Below are 26,626 nucleotides of genomic sequence, written 5' to 3'. Positions count from 1 at the left end.
TGTACATACACTATCCCAAAAGATTTATATTTCATACATAAATGCTGATCTTTTGTACTTTTTTATTCAGCCAAATATCCTGAAAAAGTATTATTCCCCACAAAAAAACTGTTTATAATATTAATGATAATCATTACTGTTTTATTGAACATCAAATCAGCATATTGGAATGTATTCATGTAAAATGTTTTTACCGTATTAATATAAATGAGCATAAGAGACTTGAAAATCTTCTGAATGACAGGGTTTATTTAAATATTTAATTAAACACCATTTTAATAATAATAATAATTTAATAAATAATTATTACATAGAAATATTTAATATTCATATTTAACAGAATATATAATGTAAATTTGAATTACATTTAAATATGTATAATTGAATTAGCTTTTTGTTTTTTATTTTTCATACATAAATGCTGATCTTTTGTACTTTATATTCATCAAAATAACCTAAAAAGTTAGGTTAAAAGTTTATAACATTGATGATAATCATAAATGTTTCTTGAGAAACAAATCATCCTATCAGAATGATTTCTGAAGGATCATGTGACACTGAAGACTGGAGGACTGGCCTTTTGACATCACAGGAATGAATAAATGTTTTTAAACATAATTAGATTAATGTATTTATTTATTAATGTATTTTTTTTACTGTATTAATATCAATACAGTCTTTGTGAGCATAAGAGAATAAAAAAAAACTCAAACCCCAAATTTCTGAATGATAGGGTTTATTTAAATATTTAAATACACAAAATGTTAATAATAATAATAATAATAATAGCGCTGTCAAATGATCATTTGTGATTAATCTCATCAAAAAATAATTTGTGTGTACTGCGTTATATATACATAAACACACATACTTTCCCCCCGTTTGGGAAGATGAAGTCCAATACAGATAATATAAATAAATAAATAAATATTATATATATATATATATATATATATATATATATATAGTGCTGCCTCATATTGATATAATATCAGTTCCAGTATGAGTCTTGGAGGCATCATGATTAAGGAGCCGGGAACATGCCTAAGATGCATTAATTTTGGAATTAAGCCACAAAAAGAGAGATAAAAACACCCTTATAGACTGAATGCGTATGAGAGAAGAGCTACTAAACTCACTGAGGCTGTATTGCAACGTTCATTTTCTGCACTGCCAAAGCACCGGCACGATAACAGAACAATGTGATAAAATTAATCTCTTTCATCCCCTTTCTAAGACTCTCCTCCACTCAATAATTCTTTTCCTTCATTTCTTATCTCCCCTCTCTCCCTCATATCTTCAGCTCAGTGAGAGGCTGAAAGTTGAGGACTCTGGTTACAGAGGGCATGTGAAGAGAGGGAAGAAAAAAGGGAGAGAACGAAACGAGAGCATCTGCTTTCATCCTCAGCACAGTGGGGAAGAGCTCAGCCATGTCAATCACACAGACAGCCAGCTGCCACACACACACACACACACACACACACACACACACACACACACACACACACACACACACACACACACACACACACACACACAGTGGAATAAACCCACATTCTTCATATGCGAGAAGCAGCACACAAACCGGGGAGTCTAGCAGTCGCTCACAAACAGAGAGAGCTTTACACAAGCTCAGGAATGCCCTGTGTTAAATGCTCTGGCTAAATCAACCTTAAAATCAGCCCTTTCCCTAGATCACCTTACACATTGTGGCTGCGTGTACATGTGTGTATCTGTACGTTAGCAGGTTTTAAAGCTTGTAGTCCAAGTTCTCCCACATGAAGTGAGGGAACGTACACACACACACACACACACACACACACACACACACACACATTAAGGTGGTCTCTGCTTGCAGCTGTGTTTATTTATTCTGTTGGATGCTGGCCACTGGAGTTTAAGGCCCCCACCCCACACCCCCACCCCAAAATAAAAAAAACACTCACACAAAACCACCCACTTCATACCAAAATACCCCATCAAATCCTACCAACCCCTTCAGCCCATCACAAAACATACCCAGCTCACACAGACTCTGACATCCCAGTGTTTGTTATGGGATTTTCATTTTACTGCTCTTAATAATTAAACATCCCATGTCGGACATTATGACATGTATATGGCCCTATGACTTCCACGATGCAGAAAACGCAGACGGAATCCAGTCATAAAAACAGATTTTAACTGTATAATGTGAAATTTCATGGATTTTGTTTGAATAAATCAAAAGCAGGTCAGTACACTTGAGTCAAATCATGATATATAGACCAGTGTTTGTGAATATTAGACCACAAAAAGACTATTTAATCATGAATCATGAATCATGAATGTTCTGCGTGTCTGTGAATGAATGGTGCAGACGCTGACGCAGGTTTCATTTACCACACACACGCATGCACGCACACACACACACCGCTTGTGGTGTTTCAGCCTCTGCCGTCTCACTATATGAGGACATGAATGCCTGAACTTCACCTCCAGAGCTGCTCTGAGACTTTATACCCTTTCATTTGAGAAAAAACTATCGTCATATCATACACACAGAAACTCAAAGATCTTCACGGCAACCCGTCAAAATAAAAGTTTGGCTTAACCTGAAGAAATGATGACAGGGATATAGTACTGTTGTGCAGAAGAATTTAGCTACATCTCAATGTAATAATAATATTAATAATTATTATTAAAACTGTATTTTTTAAGGAATAAATATGTATTTTTTATTTATGTCTTTATTTGATTACCAGTAAATACACAACATAGAATTTGTAGGGGAACAAAATCATAGAAATTAATAATAAAAACAATTGAATTGTTGTTTTTTATGAATTCAGTTAATTACCCATGATTTTTTATTATTGCAATTTAAAAAAAACATTCAAATGGAATCCAGAAAACACAGAATTTGGTTAAAAAATATGAATGAATTTGAATATATATATATATATATATATATATATATATATATATATATATATATATATATATATATATATATATATATATATATATATATATATATATATATATATATATATATATATATATATATATATAAAAACATGGCCCTAAACATGTAATTATTGTAAACTTGTAATAAATTGTTGTTAAAATGTATAAGTGTATAAGTTTATACACACATTGAATAAGTGTCACAATTTCAATTAATTGGACATGCTTTTTGAGTACTTCAAATATAATTTAACCATTAAAATGAAGTCCCAAAAAATGTAAATGGAATTTTGAAAATGAAAATGTATTTCATAGAAAAGCTGTTCTTTGATGTATAAACAGTTCAGATGAACAGTATTTATTTGAAATGTAATCCATTCTTGCTGAATAAAGTATTCATTAATTGAATTAAATGAATAAACTTATTGATCCCAATCTTTTGAACCATAGCGTATATATGTACAGTATGCATATTATACTGATAGCAAACATAATAATAATATTATTAGAATATTACTGTTGCTGATGCGTTGTCAGTCTATTTTGAGTAGGACATTATATTATATGTTTGTATATGACACTGCTTGTATGTATGTATGAATGTATTTGCATTATTGGCTGAGAGGTTCCAGCTGGTTTCCCGCTCTCCTCTGAAAACAATCTCCTCATCTTGCTGGAAACCCAAACGCAGAGTTCTTACAAAAACCATTACGACCATGAAAGAAGAGTCTCTCTGAGTGACGGGTCACTGCAGGTACATTTGGTCGGCGGGCTGACGAGTGATTTGATTGGCCGCCGGGTCCTCATAAAGACCAGCGTGATTCGTCTCAGAGCTCTCTTTCATACGCGATTGGTCGGTGGCGAGGATAGATGTGAGAGGTGAGAACGAGGACAAAATCATTTTGTTGCTGGAGAAACAAAGCGGTCCGAGGTGAAATCATCTTAAAAATAACAGAAACATCAGCAACCTCTAAGACCCCGTCGGGAGTTTCACGCTATCAGCTCAGCCTGTGTGTTTTCACAGGAATCTTTGAACTTCACTTCATTTGCGCCCCTGATTTTATGTATGTTTTTAGTGGAGGCCTGAAAGACGGAATTCCATAAAACTATAAAGCTTCAAGTTTCAAACAGCTTATTAAGTCATACAAACAGCGAACCAATTAAAACTGTGCGTGGTTCAAGAGTTTACACAAACATACAGTGTTCATCTCCCACCGCCTCGACTACACACAGTCATATCTGTACACTTATACCCAAAACACACACACACACACACACACACACACACACACACACACACACACACACACACACACACACACACACACACACACACACACACACACACACACACACACACACACACACACACACACACACACACACACACACACACACACACACACACACACGAAGAGAAGAGGTTCTCACTTACAGTACAGTTAAAAAGGTTATTGGGTCATTATGATTTATTAATGTTTCTGAAAGAAGTCTCTTATTGCTACCAAGGCTGAATTTTATTGATACAGTAAAAACAGTAAAATGCATTTATTTATTTATTCCTATGATGGAAAAGCTGAATGTTCAGCATCATTACTCTAGTCTTCAGTGTCACACGATCCTTCAGAAATCATTCTGATATGATGATTTGACGTTCAAGAACCATTTCTTATTATCAATGTTGAAAACAGTTGTGCTGCTTAATATATTTGCAGAAACCGTGATACATTTATTTGAAACACAAATCTTTTGTAACATTATATCTGTCACTTTTAATCAATTTAAAGGCACAATATGTAAGAGTTTTAGATTAAAATATCCCAAAACCACTAGAATATTTTTTGTTGACCTGTGTACTTGCATTATCCCCAACAACATTTAAATCCAGAGAAATCTTGTTTTCTTTATTTACAGCGAGTAACGTTTTTACCTCAGAGACGACACTATTTTATCAAGAGGCTAACAGCCTAATCATAGAGCTTTCTCCATCATACAATATATGTTAATTAATTGCATGTCATTGAGCAACAGTCATTAAGTCATCCTGTGTTTATTAATACGATATTCTAATATCGATCTAGATCTCATAGCAGCCGCCGAGTGAACACACAGAGTAACATTATAACGACTCAACACACTCAGATGTGTTTAGTATGATTGTTTTAAGCGTGTAAAACAGCACTACGTTCCCACACACACACAACGTAAAGAGCGTAAGCGGCGACTGCAGCATAAGCAGAATAAAAGCTTGCCGCAGGTCTCTCTCATTAGCATTCGCTCTCAAGGGCTCTCGCGCGTCCTGCTTCATACCACCGCAACGCTAATAAAACTTTAATACATTCACTCATTCATGAACATGATTTCTGCCCGAGTCCGTCAGATTCCTTTTCCATCGGGAAGAGTCAAGACTACAACTCCCATGATTCCACGCTCATTCACACCGTCATCAAGATACGCCTTTGTTTTGAATAAACGACATCTAGTGGACAAACTTACATACTGTGCCTTTAATGCATTCATGGCATGCAGAATAAAATGTGCTGTCATACAGGTAATTTTTTTTTACATTGAGATGTATACATTACCTAAAAGCTGAATAAATAAGCTTTCCATTGATTTATGGTTTGTTGGACAATATTTGGCTGAAATGCAACTATTTGAAATCTAAATATTGAGCAAATTGCCTTTAAAGTTGTCCAAATTAAGTCCTTAGCAATGCAAATTACTACTAATAAAATGTTTTGATATATTTATGGTAGGACATTTACTAAATATCTTTACTTAAAGCTCCACTGTGTGATATTTTCCCCCATCTAGCGGTGTAAAGGTATACGACCATCCAGTGAATAATAGTTTCTGTTCCTCTCAATTCTGATTTCGTTTAATTCCTACGGTGGCCGATTTAGTCCAAGATTAACATGGCAATCCCCCTCTTCACATTCGACACGGGTGCCATCGAGTGTTAAAACGCGAAAAGCGAAGCTTGAATTTACGGGTATGTCCCTCTTTTGCTAATGTACTTTCAAGATGGAGGGCCAACATGGCGGCCGTCATTCGAACCCCTCACCCGTATGGATTTTCAATGGCATATTATAAACTTACGAGAATACTTTATTACTGGAAAGAGGTAAATATACATTAATGAGCACATATATTTTTGAAAGAGCTAAGTGTTTTTAGCTAAGAATAAACTAAAAAAAAATTACACAGTGTAGCTTTAATATCCTAATGATTTTTGGCATAAAAAAAAAAGGTATGTAAACAACACAATGTATTGTTGGCTATTGCCACAGATATACCCGTGAGATGCAGGACTGGTTTTGTGGTGCAGGGTCACATATATGATGGTTTAAACAGTGATGGTGACTGATGGAGCTTGACATGTACACAGACACGTCTACAGTGTGTATCGCAACACACTCACTTTCAAACAGGTCTTATGTCTCTCACCAAAGGTTTTGCACAGACTCGAATAGCGTGTGGAGGAATCGGCCTTCGAGAGGTGCAGGACAGAGAACTACAGTGTGAACAAAAGATGATTGACATACTGTCTGTTTGGGAAAAATGTAAACCTATGGATCTGACAAAAGATTTGTACATTTTTGCACTTTGCCTGGAGGTAAAATGCATGGACTGTTTCTGTAGCAAACCGCACTAAACTCCATCTACACACACAACTCTCACAAACATACACACGCTCGGAGATTTGGTCCGATTTCCCGAAATCTGCCCCAGTCCTGAGCCACATAAACCTGGCTGCATGATCCAGCCGCCTGGAATACCAGCGTTCCCACAGGAAACCTGGAGCAGCTCTCACACACACACACACACACACACACACACACACACACACACACACACACACACACACACACACACACACACACACACACACACACGCAGAGCTCTCACTCTGGCAAGAACCTAAAGGAACTAAAGGTCTCTCTAATCCAGGATAAACACGACAGCATGGCTGTGCACTCGGAGAGTAATTACAAGTATATTGAAAAGAAAGTGCAAGGTCAAAAATACATATTACATATGGCAGACCAAACTGAATGTATTGTTCCAAATCTGAATATATAGTTACATATTCGAATATATGAATATAACTTAAACGAAAACGGTTTACAATCTCATTTGTTAACATTAGTTAATGTATTAATTAACAAACTAAGAATGAGCAATATAATTGATATACAGTATTTATTCATCTTTGTTAATGTTAGGTAATACAAATTTAGTTGTTCGTTGTTAGATTATGTTAGTTTGCACTGCAAATAAATATTAAAATTAACATGGAATTAATACGATTACTAAGATTAATAAACGCTGTAACAAATGTATTGCACATTATGTGAGTAACCAAATGTTAATAAATTAGACCCTGTTGTAAAGTGTTGCAGCCTTAACTTCACTCTTCCCCGTTATATATATACACACACTTCTTGGTGAACTCGATTTAATGGACAGACTGAATTTGGATGATAACGGCATAACACAAGAGAGAAATAATAATTTGTCAATAGGTTGCTTATGGTTTTATTCTGGATTCCAGTTTATCAGGAACTTTGGGATCTTTACCATAAAAAGCTGACACATGTTGACACATTTATGGAGAAATAACATGTGACAATGGATTCCTTTCTTTAAAGACATACCAACAGAAGACAACTGAACTGAACTGACTTTGTATCTGTCATTACTACAAATATCAATGCTTGTAAAAACATTAATAATGAAGAATGTAGACAGGAATGCACATTGCATCAACAGTGACAAACTAAACGATGAGAACAAGACATTAATTACGCAATCCAGCCGAGCCAATCTAATGCAATCAATTCTCACACTCACACAACAACCCTTGTCCAAGCTTTTGATTTTTAAAGTAGGGCAAGTCGATAGGGCAGGTCTTAGAAACAGAACACTACCTCATATTTTGAATCATCAAAAAGTTGCACTGATGCAACTAATACAACCCATTGAGCACCGTTTCATATGATATAGAGAATGAGTGTCTGACTTTCAACATCAGATTGCATATAATTCATGATTAATGATTAAAATGCATATATATATTAGTGTTGTCAACTTGAACATGTTAACGCATGCAATTAATTTTTTCAGTTTAACACAAACAATATTTAATGCAATTAATGCAGCATGTTTTTTTCTGTCATCCTTTGGGCAGGCATTACATTATCATCACGCTATTATTCAAGCACGACAAAGAGACGTGCTGTCTGTGAATGTCCTGACTATGACACACACACACACACACACACACTCAGAAAAACTTGTGCCAGAATCTAATTCTCTTTCACGCTTAAATAAACAATAACACACACAAATTATGCCAAAATGTTAGAGTTAATTAAGAGTTAAATCACGTCTTAAATGATCTTGACTAAAATACTTTTGTAGCTTTAATAAGGATTCATCTATATTTAATGTATAATTTATGCAGTGCAGACTGTTTGATAACTTTATTCAATTTCTGTATTTCACAGGTCACAAGTAAATATGACATTATTACGGGTTTATGTGAGGATTGTTTTAAGTTAAAGCATAATGCATGTAAAAAACGTATAGCTTTCAATTACTCTATAATGTTAAATGGCTATAATTAATGTTTACATTATAATGCGACATCAGTATCTGTATTAGTATCAGAGATACTGACCTTCATGCATAAAAACATGACATTACAACAAACACTTAAAATATACTGTCTTTAAGTTGTTGCTACATTCATTTGGACAGTAAATGTGAAATTATTACATTATAAAATATAGTAAAAACGTATGACAACTTATGTGTTTTAATCATTTTGTGATTAATCTAGTAAAACATTTGTTATGGATTGACAGCACTACTATATATCTTTCTATATATCGTGTTTTTTTTAAAGCCCTTATATCAAGCAAATGCTAAATCAGTGTGTTAATCATCGGATTAATGAGATTAGGTGTTAGATATTTGAGTCCAAGGCTGAAATCTCAATGGAGCGCTCACACTCATACAGACAACGTGGCGACAGTACGGTACGTAACATAGCATGGGAGAACTTGATCTCTATTGGACACGTAGACACACATGAATGCTACACACAAGCACACGTAACATGTAAATGTCCTAGAAACAACTGAAGACCGGGTTTGTGAGTGAGTGTGTGTGTGTGTGTGTGTGTGTGTGTGTGTGTGTGTGTGTGTGTGTGTGTGTGTGTACCTCCACATAATCTTTGGCATGGCCCCAGTCGCGCTTGGAGTCCAGATTGCCCAGGCTGAAGCACTGCAACTGCCCGAGATGGATCTTCGCCACAGAGCGACTGATCTTCCTGGTCACAAAATTCGAACCTGAAAGACACATGCACACACAGATTTAAAAAAATAAATAATTATATGAGTATTAATGTAGCCAAGTCATGCTCTCAAACTCATTAATGTCCATTTTAATTCTTTATTTTTTTCTTTTACCTGTCCATTTCATTCATTATTCATACATAACGTCAGTGCAAATTGGTGTGTTACGGCTAAAACGAACAGTCAATGTGTCCCTCTCATACACACAGGCAGAAAAGCGCACTAGCATTCACACACAGGGATAAAATCAGACTCTTGTCTAGTCAGTGGACCACCCTGGAGAATGTGTAAGCCAGTCCAAAGTCCTACTGAGCTGCCAGACACACACACATGCTTCATCTGTGGGAAAACTTGGACGGTCTTATGTCCTGCTGAGTTGTGCTATAGCTTGAATCAGACAGTGGTGGGAGTTTAGACGAAAACCTCCACCGCCTGTAATACCAGGCCCAGGTCAGAGCAGGAACACATTTACTTAAGTGTATAAGTGAATGACGACTATTGCGCTCTTGACTCGGGCTGAAGCCTGCATGTGTGTGCGTGCGTTTTTGGCCAACGGTTTAAAGCGTACCCACGCAAAAAACATTGTTAAATTGAGTCAATGATATTCTCGAATTACCTTCTTTTTCCGGTTAAGTTTGATACAGTTACATCTGATTTTTTCCTGTTTGTCCAGTCAGGCTAGATTTTCTACTTGCTCTGCCGTCCTATATTCAACTGGTCAATTTTTTTTTTATGAAAATAAAATAATAATTTTAAGCTTATATTTTGTAAATGTATCATTTTAAATATGTAACCGTTTCAGCTATTGTTCAATATTTATTTCCTCTACGGTTTTTAAATCAAAATATCCAAAAACGACTAGAACAATGTTATATATTTTGTTGTTACGGACCGCGTCCATGCATCGCCTTACAAATTTACATACTGTGCCTTAAGTATGATAAAATGCAGTGTAGTTGCTTTGAATAGCAACTACACTGCTTTGAATTGAAGAGTAATCCCAAATGATCCCAAATAATCATTTATTATTGTTATTTGTTATCCCAACATGTAAATAACAACATGTGACTTCACCTCACTTCAGTACTAACAAACTCACATACTGATATTGCACTGCACTTTATTCTTGTGTTCCATGTAACTTCTCATTATAATGCTGTTTGCACATTACACTCCTGCACTTCTGTTATCCACGTATTTATTTTTATAGTCTCCAGTTTACTTTATCTCACTTATTTTATTCCACATCTCTTATTTCTTTTACTTGATTTATTCATAATTCTACATATGTATATATATAGCACCTTTATCCTATTCCTATTTTATAATTTATTGTGCTTTTTTTGTTAATTGTTATTTGCTGTCCATGAAGCGGACCTGTTTACATTTCACTGCCGGTTGTATTCTGTATAACTGTGTATGTGACAAATATTTATAAGCATTCCCGTAGTTGAGATCATGGGTTTGATTCCCAGGGAATGCATGAAAATGTATACGCAAGTCCATTTAGATGAAAGCATCAGCCAAATGCAGTGTAAATGTAAAAAAATAAATGGCAATGTATAGTTTTTCATAAATTAGCAGAATTCACAACCATTTTGCAACGTACTTAAATGCTTAGTGATCAAAAAAATGTAGTATATAGTGCTGACTCTGAGTCAGTGGATCATCTTTATTGCTAAGCCTGGATCTGTAATGTAACCTGAAATGAAAATTAAAAAAAAAAAATCATAAGTGTGCAGACTCTTTCCACTTTCAGGATGTCCGTCATGGGCCCCCCGTGCGCTGCCATCACAAAGGGCTCTTTCTAATCCGCGCTAAACGCAGCTCACGGCCAGGTGCGTAAATTTGGCACGAGAAGAACGGTTTAAAATACCACACTGTAAACAGCCGGGTCAATCCGTCGTCAGAGACACGCCACAGGGGGGGACTCTAGGATCCGATTTCTGTTCAAAAAAAGAGGGGGGGGAAAGCGAATCGAAGCCGACTGACCAAACCCTGGTCCGCAATAATGGGTCGGCTATGCGTCTGTGTGCAAGTGTGTTTAAAAGTCTAAGACAGGCCATTTCCGCGCACCGGCTCCTGTTTCCAGTCGGAGTGTAATTAGGCCGTCTCTTAGCACGCGGTGGGAAGCTGTGACGAGGAGCAGAGTCACAGGGAGTCGACCGCAGCTCGCTCTCATCAAGTCTAAAACAACCCAGTTTAGAGCACAGAAAAGCCTCAAAAACAGGCGGCAGACCTGCAGGTGTGCATGTTGGCAGTGGGATTGTGCCCAGGCTCTGTCAGTGCACATTTGAAGAGTAATGAGCGGGGGTAACGTCGAGCATCTCGGCGAAATTTCTAATGGATGGAAAGACGCCCTGCCAAACCAGGTGGAAATAAAGTGCAGTCAAGATGTCTGGTCTATCAGTCTCTGACACTCAGATATTTCCAGCATGTGAAAAAAAAGACCCACTGTCAGTACAAGGCCCTGTTCCTGTTCCTTGACACATGTCTGAACACACATTCATGCAGATGTACACGCAAGCAGGCACACACTACCATCGCATTCGTTTAAACGAATGACAAAAACACACACCAGCACCCCTGATCTCTTTCAGAACTGGCATAGTTGCGGTGTCAAACCAGAAAAACAGTAACAAGGCTCAAAAATACGGATGGCCTGCTGACCTGGGAGTCGTGTGAGAGAGTTTCGGGACAGCTGACTGAATGCTCATGTGCCCTGTTGGGTCAGTACGGTGCTTTACTTTCATGCACATGCATCATCAAGCTTCGGAAACTTGTTTTGGTTGTGAAAATGTAACTGGGCTGTATAATTTCCAGTTATTATTGCAAAATCAGGGTCAGTGATGGGCGTACCGATACTCAAATAAACATATATCTATACTAAGGTGTGTTTTTATGACATTTAAGTATCGTACCCCGTATCGTACGTGACATTTAAGACGTACGATACGGGCTCTTTCTAAGAGTGGTTTAACTAGTATTTGAAGATTTCCATGGTTGGCACTACAAGTAAACATTTTAACCATGGGTGAACAAAAATATAATCTAATAAATTGCAATTAAGGCATATTGAAATATTAACATTTCTAATATAAATGTTAAGTGGGTGTCATTCCCCACTTTACATGTAGAAATGTAATTGAATAAATGTAATAATTTAAAAGTTCAGTTAAGAGGCATCGGTATCGATATTGGCGATACTGGCCTTTGAAAGTATGGGTATCGTATTGGAAAAATAAAACTAAGTGGCATCAATCATCCCCTTGATGAATTTGATGAAAAAAAATACATTTCTGCGAAAAAATTAGGCATTTCATGTTTATTTAAAAACATTTTTATTATAAGTAAAATATAAATTAATATCCATAATGCAATATATAATATACAATGATTTTATATAATCATTGTATATTATATATTGCATCATAAATATCAATATACAATATATATATATTTTTTAAATGCGAGTAAATCACTTGCATATGTGACCAAATTTGTAACGAGGCGACTAAAAAATGGTCTAATTAACCGATGGCTAGTAAATTGTATGATTTCAGACACCTGTGATTGAGTTGGAGGCAAAAAATAAGTTTAACGGAAATATATCATCATTGCCTGCTGAGCTTTACACACCATCTTTTCTCATGCATGCGCACTCAACATGAGAGATTGTAATGAAAGTTCATCATTTGCATGTTTTTTATAACGTTGGCAATTTAAAAAATCCAAGCGCAAGACGACACGAAAATAACTTGCACATATAAAGCGTGCACACAGAAAGCTGCGCCTAACAGCACAAGATAACAAATTGAGCTCTCTTTCACATCTTCTAGGACTTAGTATTATTATTATTTATTTATTTTCCAACATGAGAGAATAAAAATACAATAATGTTCAGACATTTAAAAGAAAAAGTAAAGATGAAAAATATAGAAATTAGAAAAGTAAAATCAAAAACACAGCAAAGTATCTAACTCTCCTGTAAAAAACATATGAAAAAGGAGTAGGAAGAAGTAAAACTTATATAATCCTACCCCTTTAATTCTTATTTTCCTTTAAATAACATACATATGCCTATGCCTACACATACAAATCTACATATATTCATACGCATGTGCACATTTGTATACATACTTGAACGGGTCATTTCAAAGAAAATTCTCAAAATACCTGTCTTGTCGAGTATCCTAGCAAATATGGTTGGTTACGTCTTAAGTGAACATAAACAGTCGATGAAAAGAAAATGCATGTGTATCAATGTATTAGATCTGTGCATTGTCTTAAAGTGACAGCAGCCAAATAAGTCTATTAGAAGTCTATAAAGCAAATATAATATTATAAAAAATATATTATAAATGCATTTATGTGCAAGACTTAATAACTTTGTAACTTTAATAAAGATTAATCTATATTTAATGTATACAGTGAAGACAGTGTTATTTTACATTTATTTAATTTCTGTACCTAATCTGTATCTTACTGCTGTAATATTAATCTGAAAAACCTAAAACACCACAGTATATTTCATTTGTATCTTTGTTCTTTTGCATTTATTTGTGCTATTGCATGTAGTTGTGCTTATTTGTCATTTTATTACAATATATTTGAATTTTTAAATTTGCATTGTTCTTGCATTTCATGTTTTCCTTGTTATTATTATGTAAATTAGTATTAAAATAAAATAATAACTAGCTAATGGCTACTCAAGCTTCAGTGTGTAGAGGGTTGAAAATAAATCAATGAACCTCACACACCCCAAAACATTTTTTATATGTAGTTAGCTACTTAAGATGAAAGCTTTTATGAAGACAAAAAGAAAATAAATTCAAATAAATATTCAATCAATCAGACAGTGTTTTGATAGTATAGAGAGTTTTGTCTTCATACTATTTTTATGATATAAAACAATATAATAACAGACATAATTGTGTTGGGCCAGTGAAAACATTGGCCCAAAGTAACAAACTATGCCATGAGGGAGTGTGTGTAGGAAAGATAGAGAGTGAGAACAGAAAGAAAGAGATACAAGGTGAGGAGTGATGTTTAATTTGTGGAGCATCTCATTCACTTCCTTTCTTTGTTGCCATGACAGCACGACAACACAAACACAGGTGTGTGAGGTGAGTAGACGAAAGTGAAGGAGCAAAACATCTCACAACTCATCCAGCAGTGTGTACGTGTCTGTGTGTGTGTGTGATAGGTGAGAGGTCCATCGACACCTTCATACAGGTGCAGCCCTTCTCACCTGGAGAGGTTTAACTTCTTAAAACGCCCGTCTTTCAACAGCACAGAGAGAATGTGAGCGAACAAAAAGGCGAGAGACGAGCGTGTAATGGAGGAGCCCTTAGATGTTGTCTGATTGTCTGGCACGGCCGTTTCTTTCGTCTAGAGCTACACACTATTAGACGTGCGAATCTGAATCGGTGTCAAAGTGCAACTGCTTTCACATGCACACACACCCCAGACGTCTCTGTGGCGGATTTGTAACAGATTATTTTACTCTTCTCGTCTTTCGTAAACTCTTTCGGAGCGGGTTTGTTTATTGGTGTAAGTGGACACCGTCCGAAGTGAATTCCAAACCAGATTAACTCATCATCGCCGGCCCGCCCAAATGACGGGAGGCGACCACGGCGATCGCACAGGAAATGAATTTGGCTTTTTTTTCACACTGTCCCATCCATCTCTCCCCCCTGCCCAGCTATCTGGAGCCCTCCTCCACGCCCATACTCCCTCTTTCCTCATCTTCCTTCATCACAAAACTCTGGCCACTAATGCTCGTGGATGACATCACTGCTCTTCCTGTGCTCTGAGGTTGTGGGTGGGGGCACAGAACAACACTCTTGTTGTTGAGAAGATGTCATGGCTGCACCCTTTACCAAATGTTGTGTCATGATCCTCCCCCGTAACCAATCGTAATGAAACTGGCCACACGCACAACCTTCTCCCTGGACTCTCGCATCACTTCCTTCACTGTAGTCTAGCCTAGTGAGCCATCATAAAGTCTTGATTTGCTGGTTAGATAAGGAGGATTCTGTCTAAATTAGAGAATAAATCATGCGGTACAACAAAAATGTCGCTCTGATTACGATCACTGAAATATCGTCACTGTGATCTGGTTTCTGCGTCACGCTACACACTTGCACTGTAAACAGTTCTGTTGCGCTGTGACTCAGCACAACACTGGCAACAACAAACTTTGAAAACCTGACTCTAAAAATAGACTATTTAAAATGGACCAATGAATTTGCCTTATTGTAATCCATCTTTTGGTTCTAACGTTCTTTTCTTGAATAACGAATAGGAATAATGTCACAAGTCAATATATGGCATGATATTACTGCAATACATCAAGACGTGATAAAAATTACACAAAAATTAGATTAAAATGCTAAATTTGGTATTACATTAGTGGTGGAAATTAATAGGTTTGGATTTGATGCTGTTAACACAATGCACGGGACAATAGTGACACCAGAATTAAAATAAATCATGATTCTGAAGCTGACAATACAGAATTATTTTGGACAAATATGCTTGCATAATGTCACTGACTAAAAACATTTAAAATAATGTATTTTACTGGTAATATAAGACATTTTGCATTATTAGGACCCACAAATATTCCCCCATTGCACTATTATACATTATATTCATCATTATATATAGTTTGACTCCGACACAAACTACTTAATTTTCATTTTGAGTGAAATATTCACAATATACACAATACATATTGCTGCATTTTTCTATAGCTATATATATTGTGACACGTTATATTGTTACACTCCTAATATTGAACATACATTTGCATGTGCAGTGAGACTACACTACCATTACATTTTTGGGGGGTCAGTAAGTTTTATAATGACAGTGAAGAGATTTATATTTCTTCAAAATATTTATATTGCAAATAAATGATGCACTGCATTAGATCAAAGAATCCTAAAAAAAACCCCACTGTATTATGGCTTCCACAATCCACTTTATCTAGCAGTTGTTTTCTTTCATGCAAATAAATGTTAAATCTAAGTTGATACTCCGTTTATATTTCAACCAAAAATAATAGGGTACAAACAGGGTAAAATGTTATCCTTTGATGTTATTTTCCTCTTAGCCACTAGATAAACTTCTAAAACATCGATGCACGTGGAAATGTGTCTGATCCGTGACGTGATAACCGTGCACATGTGATCTAATATTTGATGTTTTTTTTGTTTTTTTATGTTGTAGATTTAATTAGCAAATGAGAATCAATAAAATTAATGTCTATATTTTGAGACAAAGGTCTTAATGATTCTCAGATTTGTTCAATATAATTAAAACAACAGTTTTTCAATAACAGCAGAATATATAAAAGTATGGTATTTGGGGTAAAAGACACAGTTATTAACATGATAATAAACAGGGGCTGCCTTTAACATTTATTGACATGACATGCTTTAGATTCTGATGGGAAATATATTTTAAGTTGGGTGTCCACCTTAGAAATAATCACCATATTAATAATGATAACATCATATTTAAAAAATGATATTAATCATATATAATAAATTATAATTTATTTTTACTACTGTAAATCTGTATTAGATTATTATGGGATCTCCTTCAATCCATTCAAAATATTTATTTTGTTTCTGCATTTTTAAATATATATTTAAATTAACATATTTTAATGACAGTATATTTATTGAACAAAATTATTTTATTTATCAAAATAAACAGAAAACAGTGCAAACTTTGCTAAAGTGATTGTTCAACAAGTTAAACAAGTATTGACATAGCTAAAATAAAATGATTTTAATAATGTCTAAGTATTTGAATCAATAAATGTCTTTTGCCCCGTGCTGGTTTTTAAATTGTAATTGGATTTTACAATATTACCGTTTTACTGCATAAGAGATATCTTTCGAAAACAAAAATAATTCTTTCTGACACCAAACTTATGAACTGTAGTGTAGTTGAGGAGTTAAAGGAAAGGTTCACCTCAAAATGAACATTTAAAAATATATATTTTTGTGTGTATTTGACATAAGGGTGAGTAAATGACTTCATTTTTTGGGGTGAACTTTTAACATACTGGAAGCATTTATGAAATATAAATGCGTGCAAGAATTACATTTTTAAACTCTGACTGTTCATATAAAAGGCTAACTTAAGACCAACATTAACCAACAGCATTATGACATTATGGTTTTGATGAATGAGGTGATACATTTATGAGGGCTCACACATAGCAGTGGCTGTGTGTTACTGCAAATGTTTCAAAACCAAATGAAAACGAAACCGCATCAGGCCTACTTCTAACTGAGAAAAGCACTTTTAATTTCTCTGGACTAGAACAACCAGACATTCAACTATTGTTTTAAAGCTATCTGCAGTATGTAGGCTGATCTTGTGTGTGTGGTTTGTGTCTTAAACTCTGACCTCTTCTAGGACTCTCATGATTGAACAAGATCCCGTTCACAGCAAACAGGTTATAGGCTTCCCTGAAGTTGACCACTATCCAGTACGCATAGAGCTTAGCAGCACCTGTGAAACAATGAGAGATACAAAGAGTTACTGAAATGACACTTTCAAAGAAAAACTATCAATAACTCAGGCAGATGATGATGATTTTCAAATATATATATATATATTTTTTTACATATACATATATTTTTATACATATACATATATATTTATATATACACACACACACATATACATACATACATACATAAGTACATACACAAAGTTTGGGGTTGGTAAGGTTTTTGAAATAAGTATCGTATGCTCAACACGTTTTTTTTCCCCAAATAAATGTTTTCTATTTGAATATATTATTATATGTAATTTATTCCTGTGAGCAAAGCAAAATTTACAGCATTTTCAGTGTCACATGATCCTACAGAAATCATTCTAATATGCTGATTTGGAAACAATCTGCTTATTTATGATTTTTTTTTTGCTTAATATGTTTGTGGAAACATAAAATCATGGGCTCTTTCACACACCCGGCTCAATGCAATGGCAGGCGCGACAAGTGTTTTCTGCTAGTTTCAGCCCGACGCAGTTTTCATTTTAACGTCCAGCGCCACATTGTTTAAATATCAAATGCACTGACACATCTGTTCTCCCATCAGAGTGTGTGTGTGTGTGTGTGTGGGCATGTTTTTGTAACATATGAGGACACAAATGTGTATAATGACATAGGTATTACAAGGAGAGGGTGACTTATGAGGACATACCGGATGAGCTTTTTAGAAAGTAAAAATGCAGAATGTTTCCTGTGATGGCTAGGTTTAGGGGCAGTGTGTGAGTGTGATGGGTAGGTTTAGGGGCAGGTAAGGGGATGGAAAATACGGTTTGTACTGTATAAAAACCATTACGCCTATGGAATGTACCCATATGTCACAAAAACAAACGTGTGTGTGTGTGTGTGTCTGTTCACCCATGGGCGTCTGGTCTGATAACCAGGTGTGTTCAGGAGCATTGTTAGCACGTTGCTATTTTGAGGAACTGAAAACGACTGCACCTTTCACCAACACAAACCTGCGAGTCAATAGTGCAGTATTTTTTGTTATTTAAAAAGCATATTATTATTATGAGCCTATAGGCGGATGCACAATGCACGTACACTCCGCTTATTACACACACAGGGACACGCAGCAGCACACACACAAGCCAAATATTAAAAATAAAAGGATTATACTGTGTATGTACGAATAACAATGCCTTCATCATGTCATAATGGGTAGTCATTACATGTATCAAAATGACCTTTTTGCAGTAATGACGAATGAAGGTGGCTAATTATTTGACCAACTGTGGCAATACACACATGTATTTTAAACTGACTTGTCAGTCTTTTGATAGCATCCAGCAGAGTCTTGTGTATTTCACTCTCATTAAGAATGGCATTGGAGGAAAAGTTTTCAGAGTATTGAAATCCATGTAATCTAAACTCAAATCATGTGTAAAAGGAACTGATGGTAACAGAATATTTTGGCTGTAGCATTGATACAACTGGAGGTTTTCAGAAAGAAATTGAACAGCTGGAAATATTCTGTAACCTTTACGGTATGAGAGGGAATCTGAGTAAAACAAAAGTTATGTTTTTTAGAAGAGGGGGCACTTTAAATAAAAATGAAAGATGGCATTTTGCTAGTCAGCAGATTGAAGTGGTGAACTGTTATAAATATCTAGACATGTGGTTAACACCAAAATTGTCATGGTGGAAAGCCCGACAACATTTAGCAAGCCAAGGTAGGAAAGAAATGCTTTCCTTTCTAAGGTTTGTTAGAAAGTACAAAATCAGCTATAACCAAGCTTTGTGCTTGTTTGACCATTGAGCCAGTAGAGAGTATTGAAAATGTGAGCATCAGTGTAGCCGTCTTGGGAGATCTGGATACATTTGTATCGTCTATTACCTATATGAAACGATTTATCATGTATTGGATAAGATTAGTGTCTATGTCTGGTCATTGTTATCCAAGAAATTGTAACAAAATGTTGCATTAGTTAAATAAAGTTGGTAGAAAAACATGTCTCCTGTATTAGAGTTTTCTTTTAGTTTTTTTCCTAGTGTATGGGAGGCACAAAATGATGGTGATAAAAGTACTTTTACATCTATTCTGAATAAGAGATTGAGAGAAAAAATATATATATTTTTTTTTTCAGTGCAAGTCCCTGATTGTACATTGCATCTGTATATAACAGACAGCTGGTACGATCATTGCTCCTGTTCATTTGCTCAGGTCATAATCCAGCTATAAAACCAGGTAGATGATTAATACACCAGTGCATGAGAAAATCTGTAATTATTGTAAATTAACCTTGAATTATTTGGTGATAAAAGATGAGAAACATTTTTTTGTATGATTGTTCTTTGTATGAGGATCTGCGTAAGAAATATTTGAGCAACTCGTTCTTGTTGGTGACGTCTGTATTGATGCGTCATAAGTTTGTGATTCGGAGAATGCATGAAGATTGACACTGTATATACACCACGGAATGAAGAAAAGAGGATCTTTCATGCTATTGTGATTCAGGAGAACTATAGGCAGAGAGGCCATGTATACCTAAAAATAAACTTGACTCGTCAGGATGAGTGGGTCTATATTCCGCCATGTAAATAGCGAATCCGCCACGATGCAAGCGCAACTGACTTTTAAAGGGAATGGAATATAAAGGGAACCCATGACTCATTAAGAGACAAGCTACAACCCTTTTGGACCATGCGCCTGGCACACCAAAGGCATTAAACTAGCAGGGTTTCTTTTCCCACAGCCCTCCTTTACGTGACGGTAATCTGCTGTGATTGGTCAGATTACCCAGTCAGTTGTGATTGCCCATCACCATAACTGGTTTACGGCTTGACAAGTGTTGAACATTTTATACTGTTATACTGTTTAAGATCACTTTTACTCGGGACATGCTACCTGGCAACATAGGATTCTATTCATTATGCTAAGCTAACGGCAACCCTGCCAAACTAAAACAATGCATGCACTGAGACCAAAATGCATTTGCCCACATATCTAAATGTAGGAAAGATGTTGAATAAGCCCTATTTCTAAAAATGGTAGAGTGTTCCTATAACAGACATGGCATCAATTTTGAGCCAGAGTCCGACAAGGAAACGTCTAGAGTTGCTGATGAACCAGAAAGTCAAGTCAATGAAACCACGGCTGGATCAGGACCTTTCTCAATGGTAAGAGTCAGTGTAGTTTATGACATCTAACATCGCAGTAAGAATGTCTGAGAAGTGATGTACTGTAATCTGATCTAACTTTCTTTCTGTTGCCATTTGTTAGTTTTGTGTAACGCGTCACAGACAAATGAATTTCTGAATTTATTTATGTGCACGTGTGAGAAATGTATCAAAATGCCAAGCGAGGCTGAAAATGCGGGCAATATGCTAATGTTTCGTTTTGACGTCACAAAGCCACGGCTTGGGATTCGTATTAAAAACGATTTGTTTAACTGACAGAGTCGACTTGTACTTTTGAGAGACACTAAAGGCCTTTGCACACTGAGTCCGTAATTCGCAGGCGAAATTTACGCACGTCAAAAAATACATTCGACCTCACGTTATGTCAATCAGGCTTGCACACTGCCTCCGAAACTTCCGTCCGTCAAAAAAAAATCCGGAACGGGTTCGATTTTCTGCGTTTTCGCATACGTAAAAACGCATTTTGAGAGACGTTTTGACAACTCAGAGCCACCATAAATACCACCATACACCATACAAATATTATAATATCACAGCTATAATTATAGCACATCAAGTCTATGTAAAGCTGTGTGTGTGTGTGTGTGTGTGTGTGTGTGTGTGTGTGTGTGTGTGTGTGTGTGTGTGTGTGTGTGTGTGTGTGTGTGCGTGTGCGTGTGCGTGTGTGAGAGATCGGATCCAGACATAGGCTACTGCCAGTCTCTGTTCGGGATCAATTGATTCATGGAAATTAGTGGTCTTATTTGTAATATGTGGCTCCAGTATCGCTAGCAAAGCATCAAACTGAGCCACTGACACTGAAACTTTGGATTGGTCGGTCTGGATAATGCCGCTGAATAGAAACTCTCCTCTCTACGCGATCGCAGGAGTGGATGAACACTACACGTCACTTTGTCTTGTTTTGTGTTTTTTCCCCGTAACGCATTCATTAATACACATCGGACTCAGTGTGCAAGGTCTCTGTGCGTGACGAATTTTTCGGATCACGAATACGAGAATATCGGACTTTTATCAGACCTTAACTCTGCACTTTCAGATTTAAAACATTGGAAGATGTTTTCATTCACTAACAGCTATATTACACATTTTTTTATTTAAAAAAATCCATAATAGAGGCACTTTAAATGATTTATCATGCAGCTCTACCTACTGTTATAGTAATGAATGCAACTTTTCAAGTGCAATTGACAGAACTATAAGTTCCTATTTCAGGTGTTGTTAAGTTGTGGATATTTTCAGCAAACAGTTTGCTTCATACATTCAGTTTAGCAGCATTTAACTGAACTGTGTATATGCACTGTAAACACATTATGATCTTCGTCGCTTAAAGCAGGGTTTTATAGTGTATTTTTATTTAAATAGTATGACCCGTTTCAGAGGTGGCCAAAATTATGATTTAAAATCAAATGTATTTTCATATTTATATAGTGTTGGCCAAAAAAATTAGAGCACTTGGCATCCAGGAGTCGTCTTATTGGGCTTGGATTTATTTTCCAAGAGGACAATGACCCGAAACATTCTTCTAATTATTGCCGGAACTACCTGCGACCGAAGGAATCTGCTGGAAAATAGAAAAAGATGGACCTCAACCCCATCAAGCACATTTGGGGCGAGTTGGAAAATAAACTGGACAGATCTATTGTATATTCAGTTGCAGAAGGCATGGGATAACATCAGTGTTGAAGTTCTCAGAGGAAACATATTGACACTGTGCCAGAGAGACGTGCTGCTGTAATTACTGCAAAAGGTGGACACACCAAATGTTAAAGTTAAAAGTGGATAAAAACAGTACGACTCACTTCATCTGATATTTAGAGAATTATTCATGAACATTATCAAATGTAATAATGTTTTGGACGCAAAAAAGGTATTCTAATAACTTGGGCCACCACTGTAGGTAAAGCTTATATAATGGGTAGAATACTTTTCTTGACCCCCCAATGACGTTACTGTTTTCTGCAGAACTGCTTGAAATGATCTTATGTAATAATTGATGATCTTTATCAACACTGAACCGACCTCAGCTGAACAATGAAAGTATTTTCTTTTAGAGCTGCTGTACAGCCAAAATGAACTCTGTTTGCATTACTGAATCATTTTTCTGTAATCGCTGTACCGCTGCTTTGAAACGATCTTTATTGTATAAAGTGTTGTCTGAATAAAGGTGACTTGACTCGACATTTTAAAGGGGTGGTTAAACACATTCTTTCAAAGGCTTGATTGTGTTTGCGGGGTGCACTGTAACGTGTTCATGCTTCGTTTTTAAAAAATTGCATTATTTTTCATACATTTTATCTTTATTGTACACTACTCTGTCTCTCCTTGTACAAACGGTCTGATGGTTTCCTGGTTCTATGAAGCCAGTCCCTCAAAAATACGCAATGGGCTCTGATTGGTTAGCTGGATCAGCTGTGTTGTGATTGGCTAACCGCCTAGCACACTCCAGCCTATTCTTCTCCACAGCAATAAAAAAATGGCCTCACCTCCTTTATTTAATATTCTCGGAGGAGGGGTTAATGTAAATATTGAACCCACTGATGTCAGCGAGTCTGGAGGAAAAGGCTTTAGTCCCTACCGGCTGTTTGCTGTAGTCCTTAGAAATTGATTTCTCTAAAAGCAAATATCTCCTTTTGCTTTAAACTTTGAGCGTTGTAACTTTGCAGATGTTGTTTATGCTCAAACAGCAACATTACACACTAGCTAATGTTAGAAAAGTGAAATCATGTTTTACCACCCCTTTAATGTGTCAATACTAAACAAGACTAATAAAATAAAAAATAAATAAATCTTACTGACCCCAAACTTTTGAATGGTAGTGTACATTGTAAGATATAAAGATTGTGCATGTGTGTGTGCTGACCATATGGGGATCGTGGGTAAAACGGTGTGGTCTCTTTCTGGGGAATTTCCTGTACTTTCCCGTAGAGCTCACTGGTGGAGGCCTGGTAGAAGCGGACCGTGTCAGTTAAACCGCAGGTCTTCACAGCATCCAGCAGCCGAAGGGTGCCCACCCCATCAACATCCGCAGTGTACTCCGCCAGGTCAAACGAGATCTGACAAACACAAAGCGTGCATGCATGAGACTTAAACGCAAAATGGTTTAAATGAAATTCAGTGTGTTATGACATAAGCCAAAACGTTGCCAGAGTCAACATAAACATAATTTAAGGAAAGTTGAAAACACGTAATTGTCTGGTAATAAAACTCGGCACAAAAGCTGAGAGAGGCATTCTAGCACTTGACGGTTGATATCAAGTGTCTTTGTTTGCATAGAGTTGCATGCTCTGCTGTCACTGAGAAACACACACAGCATCAAAGGGTTCGTCTTCTAGTGCATGTACATTGGGTTAAACAACTGAATGTTGTATATGAACAACAGGGGTGTTTCCTCTGAGGAGGCAAAAGAAGCAGTGCCATCTAAGAAAATTGGATGAGAAAATAATCCATATTACAAAAATAAAACAAAGCATATATTACAAAATGTGACATTAAAAATGTCACTTTTTTTTTTTTTTACACGCAGGTGGAGTTACAGCGGGACGCCGCGTCTCTCGTGCCTCTCATCACACAGGCTTAAAACAGTCACCCTAATGCGTGCGTGGCTTTAGTGGGGGGTAATTGAGAATTAATGGGGGAAAGTCACGTGAGAGGAGGCTATGATTGGCTGTGATTGGTTTGAGCAATAAATCCTGCCGCTTGTTTTGGTGCTCTGAATGAAGATAATGATGGCGTTAATGGGAAGACTCATTAAAAAGTAAACAACAATTCACTGCTTTATGTCACATCAAAATCAAACTTGAAATGTGCTGACTGGGGGTTTTAGTGTGCGATCAGCTTGGGGAAATGAAAGTCTTTGTGTCTGTGACCAGTGTGTAGCTTGATGACTAATGAAAATAAACGATTACTATTAAAAAGAAAAGGTGAAAACTAGTTCACAAATTATATATATTGTTTAAATTGTTACTGCCTTTAGTTATTATTTTGGAGTAAAGGTTAACAGGTAAAAACACTGACTTCTATAAATTTATACTGGATTTTATCGATAAACAGAACATTATAAGTAGTGTAAAAATACAAAATAGAAATGTATTTGATCTCTCTTTTTTAAGTACTGTTTATTTAACCAGAACAATTAAGTGTAACAGGGACATACATTTGCATTTGATATATACTGAAGTAAAAAAAGAGAGGACTTTGCATCCTCATTTTAAATCAGCACCGCACATTGGTGATGATTAACTGCATCCGGTGACCAAAGGAACAATCAAAGGAACAATAACACAATAATATCTGACAATATTGCGTTTTTCTCTGTTTTATAGAGACAAAACAAAACTTTTTGTGGATTTTTTTATTTATTAAAAAAATCTTACATATTGTGCCTTTAATTGTGCACTGGAAACTATCACATGAACAAAAGGTTTTATTTACTGATTAGATTTGACTCAAAAGAACAAATCACAACTCAGTCATTGTTTCTTCTTAATTAAGGCCTGTTTCTGACAAATCTCCATAAGATTAATATAGTGCACAATACCAGTTTCGCACTTTTGCATTGTGATAGTAATTGTATTTGCATGGAATAAAACAACCATGTGTTCCACAAAGAAAGCAAGTCATGGGATATGGAACAAGGGTAAGAGTTAATAAATAAATGTACATTTTTGGGTGAACTACTTTAATATTGCAAATAGTTTGTGGTGCTAAATCATGCGGCTGAATTATTATACAACGTGTTTTTCAGAGAGAAGGTCTTCGAGTTCAGACATACCCAATTCCCAAACACGAGCGAGCCGGGGAATCCCTGACTGAAACGGAGATGTTAAAGATAGGGTGAGAAAGACAGACAGAGAATGAGCCAAAGAAAGAGAGGGAGAGACTAACTAATCTAACCTGTTCTTCAAAATTTGACACACACTTCACAGAATCGCACCTACACGATTTTCCATCGAGACAAACCTGATCTGAATTAGTCCCGAAATACCCAAATGTGTGCATCTGTAACCACACCTCAGCACGAAAACAAAAAGCGACTGACAGCTGATTATCGTGAGACTGAAACGATGTTTAAGTGTCCTCGCAACACAAACTCGCATCACTTTCAAAATAATCCTCATAATGCGCCAATGGATTGACTTTTAGATGTGTTGCTTGGCAGTCGTCCAATAGCTATCATTACCGTTGCTGGGATAATTAGCTTTAAGTTTTTTGGACTGTGCAAACATGCTCTCAAATGTGAGCCAACACATTCAGTCATACCAGTTAGAACTGAGAGAGACATGTTTCTGTCAGGTACAAGCAGATTTATGTCTTTTGATTGTGCGGAGAGCTTTCACGGCATCTTGCCACCCCGCAAGCAATTTTCATTTCTTGGGCATTGTTTTCTCAGAACAAACAGCCAGGACAAGGATTTCAAACGTCACGAATATGCCAAAATAGAGCTATTAGAGGAAGACCGATACTGTAGTTTGCTCGTTCCAGCTGTTTCTAGTAGCAGTAGCTATTGAGTTGATGCAAGAAAGCGTGCTGTGAACTCCAAATTGCTCCCTGTGTGCATTTGTAGGCTAAGAAAAGATGTGGGGATTTTGTTGTT

General features: G+C 36.2%; 1 protein-coding gene across 2 annotated transcripts in view; it reads right to left on the bottom strand.

Moving 5' to 3' along the window:
• Positions 1 to 26,626, bottom strand: part of gmds (GDP-mannose 4,6-dehydratase) — a 105,611-nt gene that overhangs the window by 47,770 nt on the left and 31,215 nt on the right. For both annotated transcript variants that reach the window (XM_067418443.1, XM_067418444.1), the window contains 3 exons: positions 23,894 to 24,086; positions 17,745 to 17,849; positions 9,181 to 9,308 (listed from right to left, as the gene is read on the bottom strand). In XM_067418443.1, coding sequence (XP_067274544.1) covers positions 9,181 to 9,308; positions 17,745 to 17,849; positions 23,894 to 24,086 — 426 coding nt within the window. The remainder of the gene's footprint in view (positions 1 to 9,180; positions 9,309 to 17,744; positions 17,850 to 23,893; positions 24,087 to 26,626) is intronic.

This window comes from Pseudorasbora parva, chromosome 15 (assembly GCF_024679245.1).
Source record: "Pseudorasbora parva isolate DD20220531a chromosome 15, ASM2467924v1, whole genome shotgun sequence".
NCBI classification, from domain to species: domain Eukaryota; kingdom Metazoa; phylum Chordata; class Actinopteri; order Cypriniformes; family Gobionidae; genus Pseudorasbora; species Pseudorasbora parva.
The sequence above is the reverse complement of the archived record's forward strand: the minus strand, read 5'-3'. Positions and strand labels throughout refer to the sequence as shown.